This window comes from Amyelois transitella, chromosome 6 (assembly GCF_032362555.1).
Source record: "Amyelois transitella isolate CPQ chromosome 6, ilAmyTran1.1, whole genome shotgun sequence".
Lineage (NCBI taxonomy): Eukaryota > Metazoa > Arthropoda > Insecta > Lepidoptera > Pyralidae > Amyelois > Amyelois transitella.
Genome location: NC_083509.1, coordinates 2,040,018 through 2,061,645, shown reverse-complemented (window position 1 = coordinate 2,061,645; position 21,628 = coordinate 2,040,018). Strand labels below are relative to the sequence as shown.

Genomic DNA, 21,628 nt, shown 5'->3' with positions numbered 1-21,628 from the left:
CAGTTTATAGAGCGCGTCACTCCACATGGGAATAGAAGCTCGTCAGATAAAATCTGATGTTAAACATGACAGTGTTTTCGTGAGATACATATCATTTTATAGATACTGTAAAGATTGAGCAAGGAGTGATGTGAATCCTATGGTTTCATTACTTTGTGTGTAAATCTTTGTAAAATTATTTTTTTAAGTTTACTTTGTGATTAAATGTTTATTTACAAATACAGCTTAAGCTCGCGGACTTCTCTTTGTTTAAAAAATCGCGGCCATACAAAATTATGTCACGCCTTTATCTCTTACTAGCAACCTGCCCCGGCTTTGCACTCTTAGTTCTTATAAACCTTTCTCAGAAAACTCTCTCCAACACATCAAAGAGGAAAAATTTAAAGACAAGCATTTGTCAGAACCAGAACCTCCTTTTTGATGGCGGTAATATAGAGCTATAAAGATATTAGAATTTATACACAAAAAAGCCGATCAATGATTGCATAATCTAAATTTCATGGAGTGACGTCGACAACTGATTTTCACACCGCCGTGTCTAATTCGGGTTTAATAATCGGAATTATTAATGAATTATTACAATTACAACTCGGCGTCACTACTGTAGGTAATGTCATTATCATATTTAACCGGAAATCCACTTTCTTAACCTTGATACAAATCACAATCACGTAAATACCTACGTACTTAGAGTAAAAAACTTATAAAAAGTTAGAAAAAATATTTATCTATATTCTTGTATTAGAAAAATTTATATAAAGACCCTTTCTTGGAAATTCTCACGTGAACGTAAAAACGGGAATTTCAGTTAAACGCGGGCGAAGCAGCGGTTAAAAGCCAGTGAACTATCGCTTCTAAAGCATGTGTAAATTTAAAGAAGCGGCGGAATAAACTACACTGCGGCGTTTCCTTCGACCACATAAACCGTGCCTATTCATAAGATTGCAAGTTATTATTTGGCACAGCTTCGGTGATGTGCTTGTGTGTAACAAATTTTTAAATTGGCCTGGGTCTTGGAAGTTTATCTATTAGGTATTTACTATAAAGTCTAGTTAGTATCTCGTAACAAAAGACTTACTTGGAGGTTAACTCAATCTGTGTAATTTGTACCCTAATATATTTAACTTGACATTAGTTTTAAAACTGTATTCTATTCAATCATGCAATCACCAATCAGATCAGTGATACAGATACAGTTATAACTGCAAGGTCCCTTTGTCGCTTGGTTTGAGGTCACTCAACGCAGAATTAGCTTGCTCTGAGTACCTATGACTCAGTTTGAAGGAATAAATTTCAATCTTAATTTTACTCTTATAGTTACTATCGAATACCTACATAAATAAAAAAAGTACTGATCAAAATACTTCATATTGTACTAGTGGCTTCATTCATGTGGTTTTTCTATGAATTTCCCGTTATGTAAGATTTAATATCTGAAAGTTTTCTGTTTCTTGTCACACATCTCACAATTATATACATACATATGGTCACGTGTATATCACGTGCGGGGAAGACAGAGCCAACAGTCTTGAAAAGACTGAATGGCCACGTTCAGCTATTTGGCTTAATGATAGAATTGAGATTCAAATAGTGACAGGTTGCTAGCCCATCGCCTAAAGAAGAATCCCAAGTTTGTAAGCCTATCCCTTAGTCACCTTTGACGACATCCATGGGAAAGACATAGAGTGGTCCTATTCTTTTTTTCAATGGTGCCGGGAACCACACGGCTCACAATTCTCCTGTCTTTAATCCTATGGAGAGGGCCCTAGGGCCTGCCCAAGATTATGATAGTGGATTCGTAAGGTCTAATGAATCTGAAACTCAGAATCATGAAATTTTCCAAATTCTCTACAATAAATTCAATTAATTATCTATACTTCTTTTCGTAAAACTTAATTGTTTTAAACAGAAAACTTTTCAGATTCAAATTCATAAGTCGATAATAATTGTCACTCAAATTAAGTAAGTAGGTTAGGTTTTAAATTCAAATTCAAATTTTTAATGGTTACCTAAACTAACATTCTGAAATAATCTCAGCTATAATTTTATTTAAATTTTAATACAAATCAAAAGATTAAGCTGTGCAAGCAAAGGGACAAACAAACAAACAAACATTATTAAGTTCTGCAAAAAGACACATTTTTTATAGTTATTGTCTTGCATCCGGCCAGAAGCCCGTTGCAAGCGACATGAAGGCTTTGTCACTTTCGGCAGTAACCTTGAACGCTTTATATCGGCTGGTGAGTGGTAAAAGTGATGAGATGAAGCGATTATTAATATGTACTTTTTTTAATTTTGTGTTGAAATGAATAATCATAATCATTTATGGTTATGATTATTCATTCTTTGAATATGGTTACAATGTAGGTCTTAAATATTTAGGTACAGTTTCTGTGAACACATATTCTACCTCTTAAGGTGTCGGAATTAAATACATAATATTTAAATAAGCAGCATATAAAGGCTCTGTCTAATTATGATCATTTTGTAATATTTCAATGTCAATCGAATTGTTGAATAATTGAATTGTTGTAGTAGAAGTTAAAAAAACTTATAAAAATAATGTTACATGCAATTACTGGTCGAAATAAAAATACACATGTATTAATTAAATTAATATCTCAGGTAATTTTTTATAACTCAGAGTATTTATTTTAGTGCAGATACGAGTATAAAATGAAAATACAAGTTTTGTAAAATACATAGACAAATTATTATTAGATGTTAATGAAACCTCCTGATGGATGATACGTGTTGTGTTCAGAAGTTCCATCTAACGAGAGTCTCTTGGAAAACACATAAAATGTTTTAATTTTTAAACTACACAAGAAATATTTACTAAAATTTTCGTTTATTTTGACAATACTTCTAATTGAAATTTTTATAATATGATATTTTGTTATACACAGCCAATTGGATTAATAAATAAATAAATGTATACGGGACTGATAACACACTTTGGAGGAGATGGAAAGCGATTAAACCTGTATTTATTATTATAAGCAAATTTCCTGTAACTTAGACCACAGGATAAATGCACGTTATTACACTTACATTATTGAAGAAAGCCGACTGGTTTGGCTTGAAAGCGATCTTACTGACTTTCGCTGGAATGCAAGTGTCGGTTAAAATTACGTGTTAATATCATAGCATTTTGTTGAGCTTCCAAAAAGCTCCCTTTATAAAAGACGGACATCTATAATAGAGCCTAATACGGTAACATAATAACTTAGAAAGGCGTTTCTTAAAAAACAAATATTTTTAAAATTAGTAATTACTTAAAAATCATACATATTTTTTTTATTTTTTTTTATGTTATAATACAATCAAATACTTACTTTGTGTATAGTTCGTTTCTAGTAGTTTTAGTGACTGACTGAGTGACAGAAAACGCACGGTCCAAACTGGGCCTGGAAATTTGAAATTTGGAATGTAGTTTTCATTTATGGTCTAGGGGGCACTAAGAGAGGGGTTCGCGAAATTCCCGCGGGAACGACTATTTCCTATTTGTCTTTCTTCTGCTCCGGAGTTTTCATTTAACGCGGGCGTTCTCTAGTTTAAAACTAAAATATTAAACACTTAAGATATCTAAACACATGATAACTTATTAATAATTCAGATGTTACATTCTTACATATTTAGAAACTTGATCTATCTTTGATAAATATGTTGACCCTAAAAAGATATGGACAGGCTTCTAATATGGCAATCATCCATCATACAAGAGTCATTCACAGATTGGTTCCAACATTTTCAAGCCTTATAAGAGTAAGTACGTAAAATTAGACAATACTTATTTAGTATTTCCAGGTAAAATAAAAGAAGTGTGGCCAATTCCGGCTATTGTTCAGGGCCACGGCAGGCCCTACGCTTTCCAGCTATGTAATATCCGTAACCTTATATAAGAGTGTTTTGTTATTTTAAACTAGAGCGGGTAACATTTATAATATACTAGCTCTTACCTGCCGCTTCGCTTGAGCGAATTTAGCAACACCTTCAAAAGAATACAGGTTTTTCCTACGGGAACTATAGTTTTTCCCGGGATGAAAAGTACGCTATATCCTTCTCCAGACTCTAAATTATAAATACGCTAAATTATAAGAAGGAATAAGGTTCAGTAGATAATGCGTGAAGAGAAAAATAAACAAACTGAAAAAGTTTTGATGTGTTGTTTTGTTTCCTAACCGGAGTTTCAATATATCGCATTAGGACTAAATACCTACTAATAGATAAGGTTTTGTATGTAAAATCGTTAGTATTTTTGAGTTAGTTACCCGAAAATTACTCATAGGTTTTACCCACAGAGAAAGTAAAAGTTCTTTCAAAATTTATTTAAAGGACACATTGATCGGACAAGGACATATTGTGCAATTCCTTTTCAAAGATTTATTACAAAATTAAATAATGGAAAGATGTGGCCTTTGTCTACCTCTCCGAGAAGGAGGTGTGACGATAAAGATGTGTACTTGTATAAAATAGGTATATATAGACTAATGTCATAATAACTAAGAGGTTGAACGGATAAGGTGTCCGAATAAATAGCGTGACGCACAGGTTTAAGTTCTACCGCGGCCAAAACATGTACCAATGACTCTTTTTTCTGACTTACGTACATTAGTTTCATTACTAACCAATTTACTGTGAGCGAAAACATCGTGAGGACCTGCACATCCTGTCAATTGGATGTCTAACCATGATCCACGAACCATGATGGAAGAGATCCCTACATGGGATAAGTCCGCCATTACAAGTGATTTGTTTCTTTTACAACTTTGTACTATTTTCTTGTTACCGTGTAAATTTCTATGCAATAAAGATATTACAAACAAACATGATATGGGTGAGGATACTGTACGAAGGTTGCGGAGGTCAGACGGTTGTAGCTTCGTATTAAAACCCGGACTTGACCAAAACCAGAAAATAAATAAAATATAAATATATACGGGACAAATTACACTGATTAAGTTAGCCTCGAAGTAAGTTCGAAACTTGTGTTACGAGATACTAACTCAACGATACTATATTTTATAATAAATACTTATATAGATAAACATCCAAGACCCAGGCCAATCAGAGAAAGTCCGTTTCTCATCATGCCCTGGCCGGGATTCGAACCCGGTACCTCCGGTGTCACAGACAAGCGCACTACCGCTGCGCCACAGAGGCCGTCTTCGAATCGTAGTAAGTTTTTAAAATAAAAAATATGATGTACATTTTGATTTACATCAAGTCCTGGATATAACGTGACACAGTCACTCTACATAAATCAAGTTTATGAATTGTAACAGTTAAGTGTATGTTAACAATTGCAACAGATTTATCAGTAAGTGCATACATGTGTAATGTGTGCGTTCAGTCACGATTTAGAATGGCGATAATGTTTGCAAAATGATATCGTCATTGAATATGTTCGAAAAAGTATACAGCTGAAATTTTACTGATATAAAAATATTGAAAAAAGGAGATGTTAGGAGTACTCGTAATCGTCAAATATGCTTGAAAAGAGTAATGAGTGTAGAGGAAGCGGGAGAGGTCTGTAAGGATCGTAGCAAGTGGAATTCCATAGTCTCTGCCTACCCCAATGGGAAACAGGCGTGATGGTATGTATGTCTGTATGTTAAAATTTTGTAACATAAATATTTGATAACGAGACGAGACCTTTTCATACTTATATATACTTTGTGTGAGCAAAAGTTATATTTTAAAAGATGCTTAAGTATTTAAATTTGATATTTTCTTTAAAATTTCATAACATAAAATTAATTCATTATAACAATCTATTTCTAATTCGTGTAAATTGGGAATCTTAGAAACTCGATTTTTATTTAGATTTCTTTTTTCGAATACTCATATAAGCTTGTACTTAGTTTATTGATCCAATATTTTTAAACAGTTATTGCCGTTCACTGTGAAAAAGAAAAGAAAAGACCTACCTATATAACTTAATCTAGTTGTGTTGGTTTATGAGATAAGGGAAAGTTGTACGCTATCAACGGATCTACTCCCTGATAAGAAAGCTGAACTAGTTGTTCATTATAAAGATACAGTTTTTATATAGACTGATATTCGTTTATAATAAACTAGCGACCCGTCCCGGCTTCGCACGAGTAGAATTTATAGATATAAACCTTCCTCAGATTACCCTCTTTCCAATATTCCAAACGGGAACAAAATCAGTCCACAGCTTTGCAAGATATGCGCAAACGCACAAACAGAGATAGAGAGGGACTTTATAATGTGTAGTAAGTAAATAGGAGATCTAGAATTTTAACATAAAATAAAATTGTGTCTAAAATACGATGCAGACGAAGCCGGGCCGAGTATATAGTTTACGAATATTGTGTAACCAAACTAACCGACACATGTGGTGGAAAGTAAGTGGCGTGCCAGGTGGCAGGCGTGCCCTGAGAACGCTGTGTGCCCTTGATCGGCTTTAGATTGATAAGGGCCCGCCTCTGATAACACGGGATCATTATTTTAGTTTAGCTGTAATAGGTGCTAAATGATTTTGTTACATACATTGGACCATGTAATTTGTATGATAGTATTATATATCAAATGCTTAAGGTTTTAGTTTGACACTTTTTGTTTTGTCCATAAAGATAGATACAAACATACATACTATAGTCACTTGCGGAGTAGACAGTGCCAACAGTCTTGAAGAGACTGAATTGTTCAGTTGTTTAGCTTAATGATGGAATTTAGATTTAATTAGTGTTAGGTTGCTAGCCTATCGCAATCGCCCAGGAGGAATCCCAAGTTTATTAGCCTATCCCTTAGGCGCCTTTTACGACATCCACGGGAAAGATATGTCCAATATAATCCACAATTTAGTGGCATTAAGTTATAAATTATTCACCTTAAACACTTTAAATCATTCGAATCATCAATTTATAAAAAATAAATTATAAAATTTACTCGTACAGTTGCATTACCTTGCGAAAGAGATTACAAGTAATAAGACTATATAGCCGAGCACTTTCCGACTTTACAAAGTAAGTGAGACAAAGGTCAATCATTTTAACTTCACTTTCATAAAAAATGTGCCGTGTGGTTCCCGGCACCATTACAAAAGAATAGGACCACTCCATCTCTTTCCCACGGATGTCGTAAGAGCCGACTAAGGGATAGACTTGGGATTCCTCTTTAATGTAAATCCCTGCCAATCTAAGGTCTGCCGCGCCGATGGATGCATGGCTAGGGGCGAGCCTAGTCTCGAGCGTGCCACTTCCGCCATGGGGTTGGGCGACCCCCAGGTAATGGCTAGCCTTACCCTGGCATGCGGGGCTCTGCTGGGGCGGACAAAATTGTTCCCTTGCGTCTCGTGGGAATCGCATGGATGCAAATTTTTTGAAAGAGCACCTAAATGGCGGCGATGGTGTCCGCACCCCATCACGTCTCGTTCCCGGCGGGAGCGGTATGCGGTCTGCTGAAAGCCGCTTTGCGACGATGAATGTAAGAGGAGGAATGAAAGATAAGATTGAGGAAGTATGCCAAATGATGGATGAAAGACGTTTGGATGTGTTGTGCGTGAATGAAACGAAGCGGAAAGGATGCGACGCGACGCAGCACGGCCCTTACACGGCGTATTGGTCTGGAATTTCCAGTACCAGCCGAGGCTGTCAAGGGGTCGGTCTAATTCTTTCTGCACGAATGGCTGAGTGCGTGAATGAGTATGAGTGTGTCAGCCCTCGTCTTCTATGGATTAGGCTGAAAGTTGGAATCACTCGGATCTTCGTTCTAGGTGTTTATGCACCTTGGGATGTGGGTTCGAGGGGTACAACATCAGCAAAAAGCGAAAACGAGGAGTTCTGGAATAGTGTAAGAGAAGTATTGAAAGTTACCAAGCCAAATGAGAAGATTATTATGTTAGGTGATTTTAATGGATGGGTGGGTGTAAAGCGTGATGGATATGAAAAGGTGCTTGGTGCGTTTGGTGACGAAAAGGTGAATGATAATGGAAGAAGTGTATTAGAAATTTGTCTAGAGTGGGATCTTTTTGTGTCGAACTCAATGTTTCAACATAAAGAGATCCACACCTACACAAGAGTGGAAGGTATTTTAAAAAGTATGATAGACTTTGTGATTGTAGATGAAAGATTGAAGAACAAAGTGCTGGATACCCGTGCATATCGCGGTGCTGGCATTGACTCGGACCATTTACTGGTGATATCCCGGATAAGGGGTATCTTCAATCGCTGGCGGCACAGGGTAAGGGAGCAAACCAGCGCTTTGGAAAGAGTAAAAGTAGAAAATTTGCAAGATATGGATGTAGGTAAGAAGTATATTAATAGACTGAAGGATGAATTTGAAGATTTAGAGGAAATGAGCGATATTGAAGATGGATGGAAGGAATTTAAAGAAAGAATTGTGAAAGTAGCTGTTGAAGTGTGTGGTGTAAGTAGAAGAAGGAAAGGAAAAAATCACAAAAATGCGTGGATGAGTAAAGATGTGCAAGAACTTGTGCGATTAAAGAAGAAAGCATGGCTGGATTTGTTAGCAGCAAAAGCTAACTTAAGAATGCAAGAGGTTATAGATGAAGATGTGAATGAAGCACGTAAGGAATATAAGAAAATGAAAGATTTGGTTAAGAAAGCTGTGATTAGAAAGAAAGAAGAGTATAAAGAGGATTTTGATAAAAGGCTATCAGAAGACTTTCAGTCAAATCTGAAAGTATTCTGGAAATCCGTAAGGTCAGCCCGAGGAAATACTATAACCAGAGAGCTGACTAGGATCAGATGCCAGGATGGTAGCGTTGTGAAAGGAGAAGAATGTGTACTAAAGATATGGAAGGACTATTTTGAAAGTTTATTTGAAAAAAAGGAAGGAAATAAGAAAGATTTCTGCTATAGCGAAGAAAAAGAGAATGAGATGGAAGGCGAAATTGAAATGTTCGAAATTGTGGAAGCACTTAAGAGTATGAAAGCGGGAAAGGCTGCTGGGTGTGATAGAGTGTCGGTCGAGATGCTTAAAGCAGGAAAAGGCGTAGTAGCTAGTCAGTTGTACTGCCTTTTCAATTTGTGTTGGAGAAGCGGCCGAGTACCAAAAGATTGGTGTAAGGCTGTTATCGTGCCACTTTACAAAGGAAAAGGGTCACAGCTGGACTGCAAAAATTATCGTGGTATAAGCCTGCTTAGCGTCGTCGGCAAATTGTATGCTAAGGTATTGATTAATAGAGTCAGGAATGAAACTGATGACAAAATATGGGATGCTCAAGCGGGATTTCGAAAGTACGAAGATGTACTGATCAGGTCTTTTCCTTGCGGTGCATAGCCGAAAAGTTTTTGGCCAAGAGTCAAAAAGTCTATTGCACATTCGTAGATCTGGAAAAGGCCTATGACAGAGTTGAGAGGAATGAATTGTGGTCAGCACTTTCTATGCATGGGGTGAGCAGTCTCTTAATACGAGCACTGAAATCCTTATATGAGGATTCGAGTGCTTGTGTCAGGATAAACGGAGCGCACACTGAGTGGTTTAAGATTGAGAAAGGCGTTAGGCAAGGATGTGTTGCGTCACCGTGGCTGTTCAACCTATTTATGGATAGCTGTTTGACAGATTTGAAAGAGTCTAAAAGTGGATTAAGGATGAATGAGTTACTCGTCAAATGTCTGCTCTATGCCGACGATCAGGTTATACTGGCGTCATCAGCGGAGGAGTTACAGGAGATGGTAAACTGTATGCATGAAGCTTTAAAAGAGAAAGGAATGAAAGTGAACGTAAGTAAAACTAAAACACTGGTTTTTGAAATGGAGAAAGAAATGACAGCATGTAATATTTTGATTGGAGGAGAAAAAGTGGAGCAAGTGAAAGAGTTTGTATATCTAGGATCAAAGTTTACATCAGATGGCAAGTATGATAGTGATATTGAAAGGAGAGTGAACGCGGGGAACATGGTGAATGGAGCTTTGCATGCCTTTATGAGCAGTCAGAAACTATCCAAAAAGGCTCGACTGGCTGTGCACAGGGGCGTGTTGGTCCCGACATTAATGTATGGGAGTGAAAGTTGGGTATGGCAAAAGAAGCATGAAAGCAGAATAAATGCAGTGGAAATGAGAGCGTTAAGGAGTATGATGGGTGTGAAATTGAGTGACAGGATAAGGAACAGCGTGATAAGGGAATGTTGTGATGTGAAAGAAGATGTAGTTACAGGAATAGAAAAGGGTATGTTAAGATGGTTCGGTCATGTGGAGAGGATGAATGAAAGCAGGTTGACTAAGCAGATATACAAGGAGAGTGTGGAGGGAAAGGTCGGAGTGGGAAGACCTAGACGAACGTATCTTGATCAAATTAAGGACGTCCTGGTAAAGGGTCAGGTCAAAAGTACCCGAAACCGCCGAGCTTGTATGAAGAGAGTTATGAATGTGGACGAAGCGAAAGAAGTATGCAGAGATCGTGGCAAGTGGAAAGAGGTAGTCTCTGCCTACCCCTCCGGGAAAGAGGCGTGATTTTATGTATGTATGTATGTTCATAAAAAAGTATTTTTAAGGTCCAAGAAAATGTTGGTGTGAATGTGAAAAAATACGGGTGTATTGCCAACGCCTCGTTTCCTTAACATTCTTAATTAATAGGTATATGGAAAAGCTTATAAACTTTTGGATTCATCTTTAAGGCGATAGATTTAACATAATAAGCACTATTACTCTATCACAATTCATCCTTAAGGCATGTCGTATCTGTCTATCCTGTTGGTAATAGACACTTTTGATTTATTATAACTAAAAACACTGCTATTATTTTTTATTGCTGTAATTTGTCTCGTATATATTTATTTATTTCACAAAATTTAGCAACAAATATCCAAACATATTATATACTGCATCTACATTAATACAATATTTAAAACAAGTTAATTACAAATAGTTGAGCGCACTAAAGAAATTTATTTCATCCAACGACCGCACGATCTAGACAGTTTAACGCTTAAAATCCGACTTGGCTATAAATCTTATAAGTCCTAGAATATAATAGTCTAGATTTAGATTCAATTTAATTGTGTTCGCCTCTAGTATTGCTTACATGTAACCAATGTCCGTATGTCCCAGTTTGATGTTGTTAAGGGCGTAGACTGTTGCCTTAACTAATAGTTCTATTGAAAATGTTATATTAAGTAATTTTATTAGCATTACATACATCCATTGCTCGGTAGACAGATCCAACAGTCCTAAAAAGACTGATCGGCTACATTTAGTTTTGACATATTGCTAGCCCATCGCCTAAAAAAAGAATCCCAAGTTAATAAGCTAAGGCTTATGAGGTATTAAGGTACGCTTTGACGTCGCCTTTTACGACATCCATACGACAAATCAAGCCCCTTTCCCTGAGGGAGGCAAATAATAGCACCTGTTTTCAATGAATTAGGTAATCATCATTACTCCAAATATTTGGAGAGAAGTCAAGGATTCGTATGACTCATGAGTGGACAGTTTAGACAGATAATTCAAAGCCACTCTGATCTAATCTTTACCATTGTTGAAAGAACCTACTCCAACTTGGACTGTGATTGTTGCACTATGTATAACTTGTTATGCCCTTTGTCGCCTCCTACGGAATCTACGCCAAATGGATAAAGTATATCTAAAGTTTTGTGGCATACGAAAAACATGTCATTCTACATCATAACATTTATTGGTGCATTACAAGATTTAATGCCAATTTATAACATAGCTGTAGAAACAATAGTGTGATTTAAGATCAATGACTGATAACGAGCGTTATATCATCTTATGTAAGCAATAATCCGTCTCAGTGACCAACTATGCTACCGTCTTGGTATTGTTCTAGCTGTTACTCATACGTTTATATCGTATTGTATTTACTTCTGCATTTATATGCAATTTCTGATGTCGTAATAATGCAATATCTTTTCGCTATTATTCTTATTATTTGATCTCATGAGTTTTTTGGACTAAATCATACTTAGATACATACATATAGTCACGTCTATATCCCTTGCAAGGTAGACAGAGCCAACATTTTTCCAAATACTAATAGGCCACGTTCAGCTGTTTGGCTTAACGGTAGAATTGAGATTCGAAATAGTGACAGGTTACCAGTACATAGCTCAAAAAAAAGCCTATCCCTTCATCCATAGAAAAGAGACTGAAGTCAAATCATGTGTATTGTTAAATTTTAATTAAAATTCTATATGTATGTTGGCATTCTGTATTTTTTTAACACGTTTGTATAATATTTTCAGGTGGAAGGCGCATCGAGGTATAACAGAAGGTTGCCATCACCAACGGCGTCCGATGTAAGAAGTTCAACAGAAGGAGAGCAGTCAGCCGCGCCCACTTTCCAGCCCAGAAGTAGTAGAAGACAAGAAATACCTCAACGTGACGTGCGAACCAGATCTCAATCCAGAAGGCCGCTGCAGAGGACAGAAACTTCTTCAGAAGCAGATCCAATTCAGCCAAGAGACGAACGCAACGAACGATACGACTCTAGAAGGATTTCTAGTCGATCACGAAGTAGAAATATCGAAAGCACCACAACTGAATCACCAGCTAAGACAGAACAGACTAACAGAAGTAGAAGTCGACAAGGCGTTAGAAGAATACCAACATCTCATGCCCCTTTAGCATCCTCTTCTCTTCCAACGGAAAATAGTAAAAAAGATAATACTGCTACTGACGAAATTGAAAAAGTGAGAAAGGGAAGTAATCCTGAAAACCAGTTCAGAAGAAGGAGTTCGTCAGTTCAAACTGTGGAAACTATAGCGCCAAAAAGATTGCGTGGACGCATAAACACGAGAACAAATGCTAGATCCCTCGATCTTGAAGTTTCTGGTACAACAAATGCTTTATTATCTAACTACGAAAAAGAACCCACCACTGCAAGAACCTCCGATATAAGAAATTCAAGGAAATTACGATACAAACAAAGATTATCGGAAACTGATAGCAATTTAACCGGCGATGGAATTACAGCTACCAATGAAGTCAAACAATCTAGTCAGAAAAACGAAAATATTCCTAGTCAAAGTGAAAATCAGACTCCCATCCCAATTGTGGTAGAGGAAACTCAATCCACGCTTCAGCCAAGCACTGAAACATTACCAGTAACAAGCACCATATCAACCATAAGTAAAGAAATAAAACGACCATTGGCAAGAGGTAAAGGGAATTTTAAGCCATCGGTAACTGTAACTAAGGTTCGGTCAACTGACGAAATTAGCGAAGATGATAACTATCCAGAAAGTTTCAAAGCTTTGATTCAAGCAAAAAATGCATCGGTAAGTTATTGATTCTTTTTTTCTTTACACAAACAAACGAAAATTTCATATGAAACAAATACATATATCTCCAATCATATTTATCAAACAATTCTTTTCAAATTCATTTAAATTTCATGAGAATATGGCAGTAATATATTCATTAAGAACAAGAACATATACGTAAGTGAATTCTGTTATTGACTGTTTTCAGACACAAGCGAGCTCTCCAAGCAGCGAGAGTTTGTCATTGAAAGCATCACAAAAAATTTACAAAACATTTGGAACGTCACACAACAACACTCGGACCACTACAAACAAATACTCACGGGTAATGACATAGGTTTTGTGAGAAATATTTTGATAAGGCATGATTGCCAATAGGCAATAAACAACAACTTCCATTCCTGAATTGTAGTGACAGGCGGATACCGGAAAAAAATCGGAAGATGACAATAATCATAGATGAAACACAAGCACTTCTCATGCAAGACTGTGCACTAAGAAAGTTCCAATGTATCTACCTTCATAACTTACAAATAAATTCCAAAGTCCCGGACAAAAGTTGTTATTATTTTTTAAATATACTACATTTTATATGCAATACTATACGTTCTAATGAAATATACAACAATCTACTATGATACTAAACAAAAATACAGTGCAATAAAAACAATATTTTGTCACAAATGTAAGGTTTATATAATATTTATTAACTTGTAATAAAATTTTTATTTTTCTAGTTGCGCAACAAACTAACGCAGGAAGGTATAAAAAAAGAAAGTAAGAATGAAGACAAAACTATCACTGCCACTGCAGAACCTGTGAAAATAAAAAAGGCAGAATTTCGTCCCCGAGGCTCGTACAACCCAAGGAGTCGGAAATTGACATCATTTACTCCAACTACAGCATCAACAACAACGTCTTCGGGTCAAAGTACAGCAAAGCCAGCTTACAAATACAGCAGAAAATTTAAATTATCTACAACTGAGTCCCCTAAAAATGAAATCACAGCAAGATCCAGTATTGAATCAAGCACATCATCGAAAAAGTCTTTTGTGAGGCCAACTGTGTATTCTCGGAAAAGTGCAAACAGGAAAAATTATACCACTACTACAGAACGATCCTCCGAAGAGAAATCAAAAGAACCGGAGTCGTCGAATTTGAAACCTAAGGTATTGCCCAGGACATCGTATTATTCACGTTTAAGAAATAGCAAAAATAAAACGTCATCTACAGAAGCAATAAAAGAAACGACCAATAACACCCGAGCTGAAGAACCAAAAACTGAAGGCGCATCAGATGCTCCGCTAATATTTACGTTGTTAAATAATCCTGTTAAGAATGACGATGTGATAACTGAAACACAAATGAAACAAAATGAAAGTAAAGAAATGTTTATTATAGCGGTAACAAGCAAAGAATCTCAAGAACAAAATATTTTAAGTGAGTCAATAAGTGCTGCCGATGTAAGTGATAAATCTGTGATTAACGATACTCCTACAACAGCTAAATACCATGCAATTTATAAGGATCCAGATTCGATCAACCATCTTGATAACATTGAACCTACTCTCGGTAGTACAAGTCCTGGTGTTAGAAACTTTCATACAGCAAGAACTAATCGTAAGCAGATACAGTCCTTCGAAAAAGATATCGATGTTCCTAATACAGCAACTCCAAAGATACGTGAAAGAAATTCAAGAAAACACGGCGATTCCTATTCAAAAACATCAGAAGATCCAACTAATGTCGTAAGTAAATCTATTATTTTTTCTAAACATCTTTCATCTCATGAGATATAATTGAATTAGCTATAATAATACTTTCCAGATATCACCTGAGCCTGATAAAATGAAAGGCAGATTTAGCTCAAAGTTTCGGGCTTCTTATTTAGATAAACCATTTTACAAACCTACGGTTCCGTCCGTTACATCTTCATCAACTGTGAGTAGAATGTAAATACAATTAAATAGAGGTCCAGAAGTCTATGACGTTTTCCAAATTATACAAAGCCCCTTTATATGATTGGCAATAAGATCGACTAACCCAATATAAATGCTTTACTTATATTTATATAAATTAATAAATCAAAATGTAAAGGAATTTATCTTTGACTAGAAAATATTTCACTAATTATATGAAATTAATATTTTTATTGACAAACTGGATTAAGATTTTATGTGTTCAATTTAGAGAAAAAAATCATAATAATACATTACATAATTTAATTTGATGTAGGCTACTCTCATCTCATTAATACAAGTCCTTTACTAACAGTAAATCAAAATTACACTATTCATAAATAACTTCAACAACAGTAACAGCGAAACTGATAATAATTAAAAGTTTGTTATTGCTAAAGGCTTGGCTGAAATTCTTCGTTACTGACGACGCTTTGACAAAGTCCATTGAAGAACCATATTGGTTTGACACGGAGGATATTCCTGATGTTACGACCGAGTCAATGACAAGACAGAGCTTCACATCACCGTCATTAACACACGAATCATCCATAGAACTGGTTAACGGAATCATTTAGTTATAAATATCATTATCATTAGTCATAATATCATAGTGGATTGGTTTCAAAGAGATTAAGATTAATATTAAATTAATTTTAGGTAACAATTCACAATTATTTCATCTATTTATATTTTTGTAATGTTATAAAAATGTCTTTGAAACGAACAAATTTGTATGATACGAAAAGTTCTTGCGTTGCAATAAAACAGAACATTAAGTTACTAAGTAAAATAGTTTAAATATCAAAGCTGCACATATTGGGAATTAACGCATGAACTTCTTCAATTATAGTATATAATGTAAGTGCATTATGTATTATAGCAACCCACTAACGAATGGAGTTTCATAACAATTAAATTGTAAAAAAATTGTCACTTGTTTTAATACACAAACATTATTATTCTTCTTTCATATTTTTGTTCTATCTTGTTACTTTTTTACCAAGAATTATAAAGAGGCTTTGGTCTTTGCACAATTTTCCGTGTGGAACTTTTCTGATTTCCTTTCAATTCATCAGACTCTTACATTCAATATTTACTTCTCACGAAAAATATTTAAAACACATCTTACTATTTTTCTTTTTATATGGGTAAGACCACTTCTAATTTCAGGTAGAGGGAGAAGAAATTGACTTAGGGCCAGACGTGAACGCTATATCTTTTACTAAGACACGGAGTAAACTTACCTCAGCGGACTTGAAACTTTCAGAGAGTTTAATAAAACCATCACAAATCATGAACGTTGAGGCAACACATCATTCACCGTCAGTTACTGTATCTATATTTGATGCTTTAGCTGAAATTCTTACTTCTACACCTAGACCCCGTTTATCCTCAACTACAGAAGTAACGCAAAATCAAAATAATAATAACGATATAGTAAAATCACACAACGGCGTGAGTAATAATATTAATGTAAATAGTGTCAAAGGCTTTGCAAGTCAAGACACATCAAGTGCTGGTGCAAACACAAATGCTAAACTTGTACAGAACACTGACCAGACACAAAATGTGATTAATCATTTGTCGGTTGGGGAAAGTACTATACAACCATTAAACACAGAAGATGGAAATATAGCTCTAGTGAATACCGCACCACCTATTCCTATCCCTACCCCTACTCCTACCACTCCTGTTTCCGCTAGACGACCATTTGCCATAAAGGTATTATACTCTGAACCATCGTCAGACCAACCCACTACAGCACCTGAACCTACATATGTTAGAGCAACAACTGACCATCCAACAACGGTACATAAAACTGTGTCTGATATTTTAATATCAAGTAACAATGTAGTATCCTCTGAACTAACTAGCATGTTGTCCAATAACATTAAAAATATTATTGAAAATATGGATAGCAACAGTAAAAGTAAGCTATCCCTAGATATGGCTAAGTTGTTAAAGACACTAATTCCCAGGGCATTAGACGGACTTGCGACTGGAGCTGACAATGTAGACATTATTCCAAATACTACTCCTTACAGTTTGGATGATATAAAGGACACTGAAAATATAGACGTTTCAAATAATATTGATATTAACACGAGTAGTACAATTATTGTCCAAAATGTAATGAGTGACTCTAATGTAAATACAAGTAATAGTATCGAAACGACAGTAGGTCTCGCTGACAATTCCACACTAGCTGTAAATAGCCCCGTAAATTCACAACAAATCACAAGCACTATACCTGTATCGAGTAGTCAGACGACGTTGACATACAATGAGATAACGGTCACGAATCCCACTATATTATCAACACGTAGTACAATTAACCAAGTTAGTTCAACGTCTTCTAACTTACAAGAAACAGATTCGGGAAATGTAGACCTAGACAGTAGTACAACAGCTAACAGACCCGCTCCTTTCCCATTTTTGTCAAATTTTCGTTTATGGGAAGACACCACAAAAACTCCTGTAAAACAGAATCCCAACGCAGCGCCATTATTAAGAAACGAAGATCTTCAAAATCAAAAGTTATCTCCCCTTCAGGTTTGGGTATTATCTAAAAAAGCTAGAGTTTTGAAGATGATAGAAGACCTAATAAAACTTCATAATGATGAAATAGCAACAGCAACACCTGTAATAGATACAATACAAACAAATAATATTCCTCTTTCCAATCGTTTGACTAAAATTATGAACTCATTTACTTCTACGACTGAACCAAATGACTTGACTATTGCAACAAACGACCCAACATCTTCTACAACTAATCCTTCTGTTGATCCTGTAACAAATTCAACAACCTCCAATATATCCATGGCCTCTAGCAATGAAAATTCTCAAGCTGATCTAGCTATTACATCAACAACAACACCGCCATTAGAAACTAATGGAATGGCCGTTTTATCACGCATTGGTGATACTGAACCAACAACTACAGCTTCATCAAACAACATCGAAAGTACCACTGTTACTTCTACTACAGAACCAGCTACAGTAGAGATTTTTGACCGAAATCTCGGTGAATCCACATCAACACTTATGCAAGATGCAATGACAGAAACAACAACAGATTCAATGTTAACAGAAACAACTTCACAAACAAACATTGACAACACATCGATTGATATTGAAACAACAACTGAATCGAATACAGAAACCAGTAATATATCATCTACAAATGAAACAAACCAAAATATAATTTCAAGCATACAGACGGGGGTTGTAAGTTCAACACCTCCAAAAAAAGACTATGTTATTTTTGGAATTTTACCTAATAATACTGTGGTACGTAAAAATCCTAACGATGACGTGCTGGAATCATTAACAGAGGCAAGCCCATACATCATTTACGGCGTACTACCCAATAACACAGTAATCCGTAGATTCCCGAATGGGACTAGAGTGCCACGAGTTATGCAAAAAATTGACATACTACCAATCAGTCCATGGAGTTTGCGAAATCCATACAGCCCCATCCATAACAACCCGGCCATTGTACGGCCGCAGTCTAACCCTATCCGAGTATCCACTAATACAGTGACATCCTCAGACACCTCAAATAACGAAACGGATCGTATAACAACAGACACTGTAAATAACCTACAACAGATGGTATTGACTTTCAGTTGTTTAGCTTGAATGCTCTGCTTGGGTTTATCTTTCACTGGGTGCTTGAACACTTCGAGCGAGGACTGCGCATGAACAGGGATTTTGGGTTATCTCGTAAATATGCATGCCTATTGCACGATAATGCTTAAAATATTAACACTGCAGAGGGTAACATTTTATTTCATAATTGCAGATCTCTTCATCGGCACTTAATATAAAAGATAGCAGTTCATTTGGTATAACTACTGCCACAAATAAGTCGCCTGCTGAAAAAAGCACTGCCTCGCATGTATTGAGTTTACGCACAACAACAATGCTACCTTCCGTTGATGAGATTCTGCTTAATAGTATTTCTACAGCCGCTAAAGAGGAAAAGGTTTTATCATCAATGACAAGTTCTACTAGCGAACCGAGAATATTAACACTGGATATTGATCCGGAGGTATAATGTCATTATTTATGTCGGTATACACTTATTAGCTAGTTACTAATTTTAAATCACATTTCATAGGCAACCATACATCAAACTCTAGTTACTTTAAGGTTCCGTATATATTGCATGAAATAGGAACAATTACTATAGAATTGGTCAGTGGTAACTGGTGGCGGATATTAGAGGGTTATTGTTAAGTTGTTTAATATTATTTTTTAAAAGTGGACATTTTTAAATAAAATTTTGTAAAATTACAGACAAAACAAATACGGACAGAAAAACCAGGTGATGGTACAGGAAATGCTGTATTTAAATTTATTCCTATAGATGAAGTTACAGTAGCTCCTCAGAATTCCAATGTGTTGAAACTGGCCACTAAGACAGCCACAACAGATATGCAATTAAATACTGCCTCAACTGTCACAGAGATAAATACACAGACTCCACAAATTCAAACTAGCATACGGACGGATGTGCCAACAACAACCGTTTTTGAGGCAACTAGCAATCTAGTCGAAACATTGGCTACAGAAACGCTTCCGTCGACGACAACGGTCACGACAACCACATTAAACCCTGTTATAACTACTACACAAGCGCCAACAACAACAGTGGTCTCTACCACAATAGCAGCGCTTACAACAACAGAAGTCCCTAAAAGTACTATGGTATCGTCTTCAAATTCTTTCACTACCGCAGCTGAAACTAATATACCTACAACCGTTACTTCAACATTACCACCAACGACGTTACCATTCTCAACGGTATCCATCGAAGAAGAAAAGCGTTATCAAGAAGATACACAATTTCTTCAACAATTATTATTAGGAACACGTGATCCAAAAAACTTGAATATACAAAGCAATGCTAATTTGTTTACTGATTTGACAACAACATCATTGCCTTCGACAACAATTACATCTCTTTCTGCCAGACAAATCGAAGAAGAAAAGTTATTGCAAGCATTGTTATCAGCCGGTCAAAATGCGAATTCTCCTCTAACATCTACTAAACAGGGAAATGTGAAGAATCCCGGAAGTAAAACAACAACATCAAGATCAATAGAAGCTGATTTAAAACAATTAGAGGAAGATACTAAATTTCTAAAGGCCTTATTAGAAGCTACGGGGCAAAATCCAGCCTCATTTAATTTACCATTATTTGATGTTAAGACAACTACTCGATTAACGGCACCTAGTACAACAACTACCACAACCACTTCATCAACAACAACGACTAGACCAACAACAACAAGCACCGTGCCAACAACTAGTACTACATCGATTGACGCGGATATAAAAAAATTAGAAGAAGACACAAAACTGCTACAGGCACTACTGCAAGCAGTAGGGCAAACACCAGCTAATAATTTTAGTCCTCCCATTATAACTGGAGTGACCTCAAACGTGAGAATAGCTTCAAATCCATTGACTACATCTCTAGGGTCTAATCCAACGACACCAATGAATGTACGACCTGTTTATACATCACAAAGCACAACACAAGCTCCTCCATTAACGTTCGTTCCTAGAACTATTTCAAATACATTGCAGCCTACAACAACAGAAGCTGTGAAAATATCTACAACTTTTTCACCAAGAAGATCAACTACGTCAAGAAGTGTTCCTACAACATTATCAGCACGACGTGCACCAATTACCAAAGTGACGTCTACTACAGATATGCCTAGTACTTCTACATTTTCAGTTGAAGAGGATTTAGCATTTTTGAAGAATTTGGTACGTATTACATACATAATACAGATTTATATTGTTATATTATTGACTTTTATAAAGTACATGATATTTGAAATGTTATGACTGAACAGAACAAAAACGTGAAATTAATGTCTCCCAAAAAAAATTAAAACTGTTTTTAATTCTTTTTATTTGTTTTTACAGAAATCAGTGTTAAAAGCAAATCCCAATAATGACGATCCAGAAGCGGCACTTGCTAATCGTATTATTGCACTTGCTGTAGAAAGGAGTCTGAATGAAATACAGACGGGTACAAGTGCCGACGTCCGCACAGGGAAAAATATTGCTAATAATGTAAACAATGCCATTACATCTACAAGCACAAGGGCAACTACCGCACGCACTACCACAACAGCACGCACGACTACAACGACAACGACGACGACGACAACAACAACAACTACACCAAGCACAACAACAGTTACAGCAAATACCCCATCGCTTGAAGAAGATTTAAAACAATTTCAGGAAGACACGAAACTACTACAAGCTCTCATAAAAGCAACGGGTCAGGACCCGTCTAAATTCAACATCCCCACACTACCAACTCTTACCAATTTAAAAGTAAGTTCCAACATGAAAGAGGCAAATAGTGATTTGAAGCTGTTATCCAATTTACTCGCAGCACCTTCTCCACTTACTG

General features: G+C 36.1%; 1 protein-coding gene across 1 annotated transcript in view; it reads left to right on the top strand.

Moving 5' to 3' along the window:
* The window catches only part of LOC106134545 (mucin-2), a 66,391-nt gene that overhangs the window by 38,224 nt on the left and 6,539 nt on the right, over nt 1-21,628 (top strand). The window contains exons 2-9 of the mRNA XM_060944690.1: nt 12,197-13,231; nt 13,425-13,541; nt 13,954-14,964; nt 15,044-15,157; nt 16,348-18,798; nt 18,989-19,237; nt 19,486-20,967; nt 21,130-21,549. Of these exons, the coding sequence (XP_060800673.1) occupies nt 12,197-13,231; nt 13,425-13,541; nt 13,954-14,964; nt 15,044-15,157; nt 16,348-18,798; nt 18,989-19,237; nt 19,486-20,967; nt 21,130-21,549 (6,879 nt within the window). The remainder of the gene's footprint in view (nt 1-12,196; nt 13,232-13,424; nt 13,542-13,953; nt 14,965-15,043; nt 15,158-16,347; nt 18,799-18,988; nt 19,238-19,485; nt 20,968-21,129; nt 21,550-21,628) is intronic.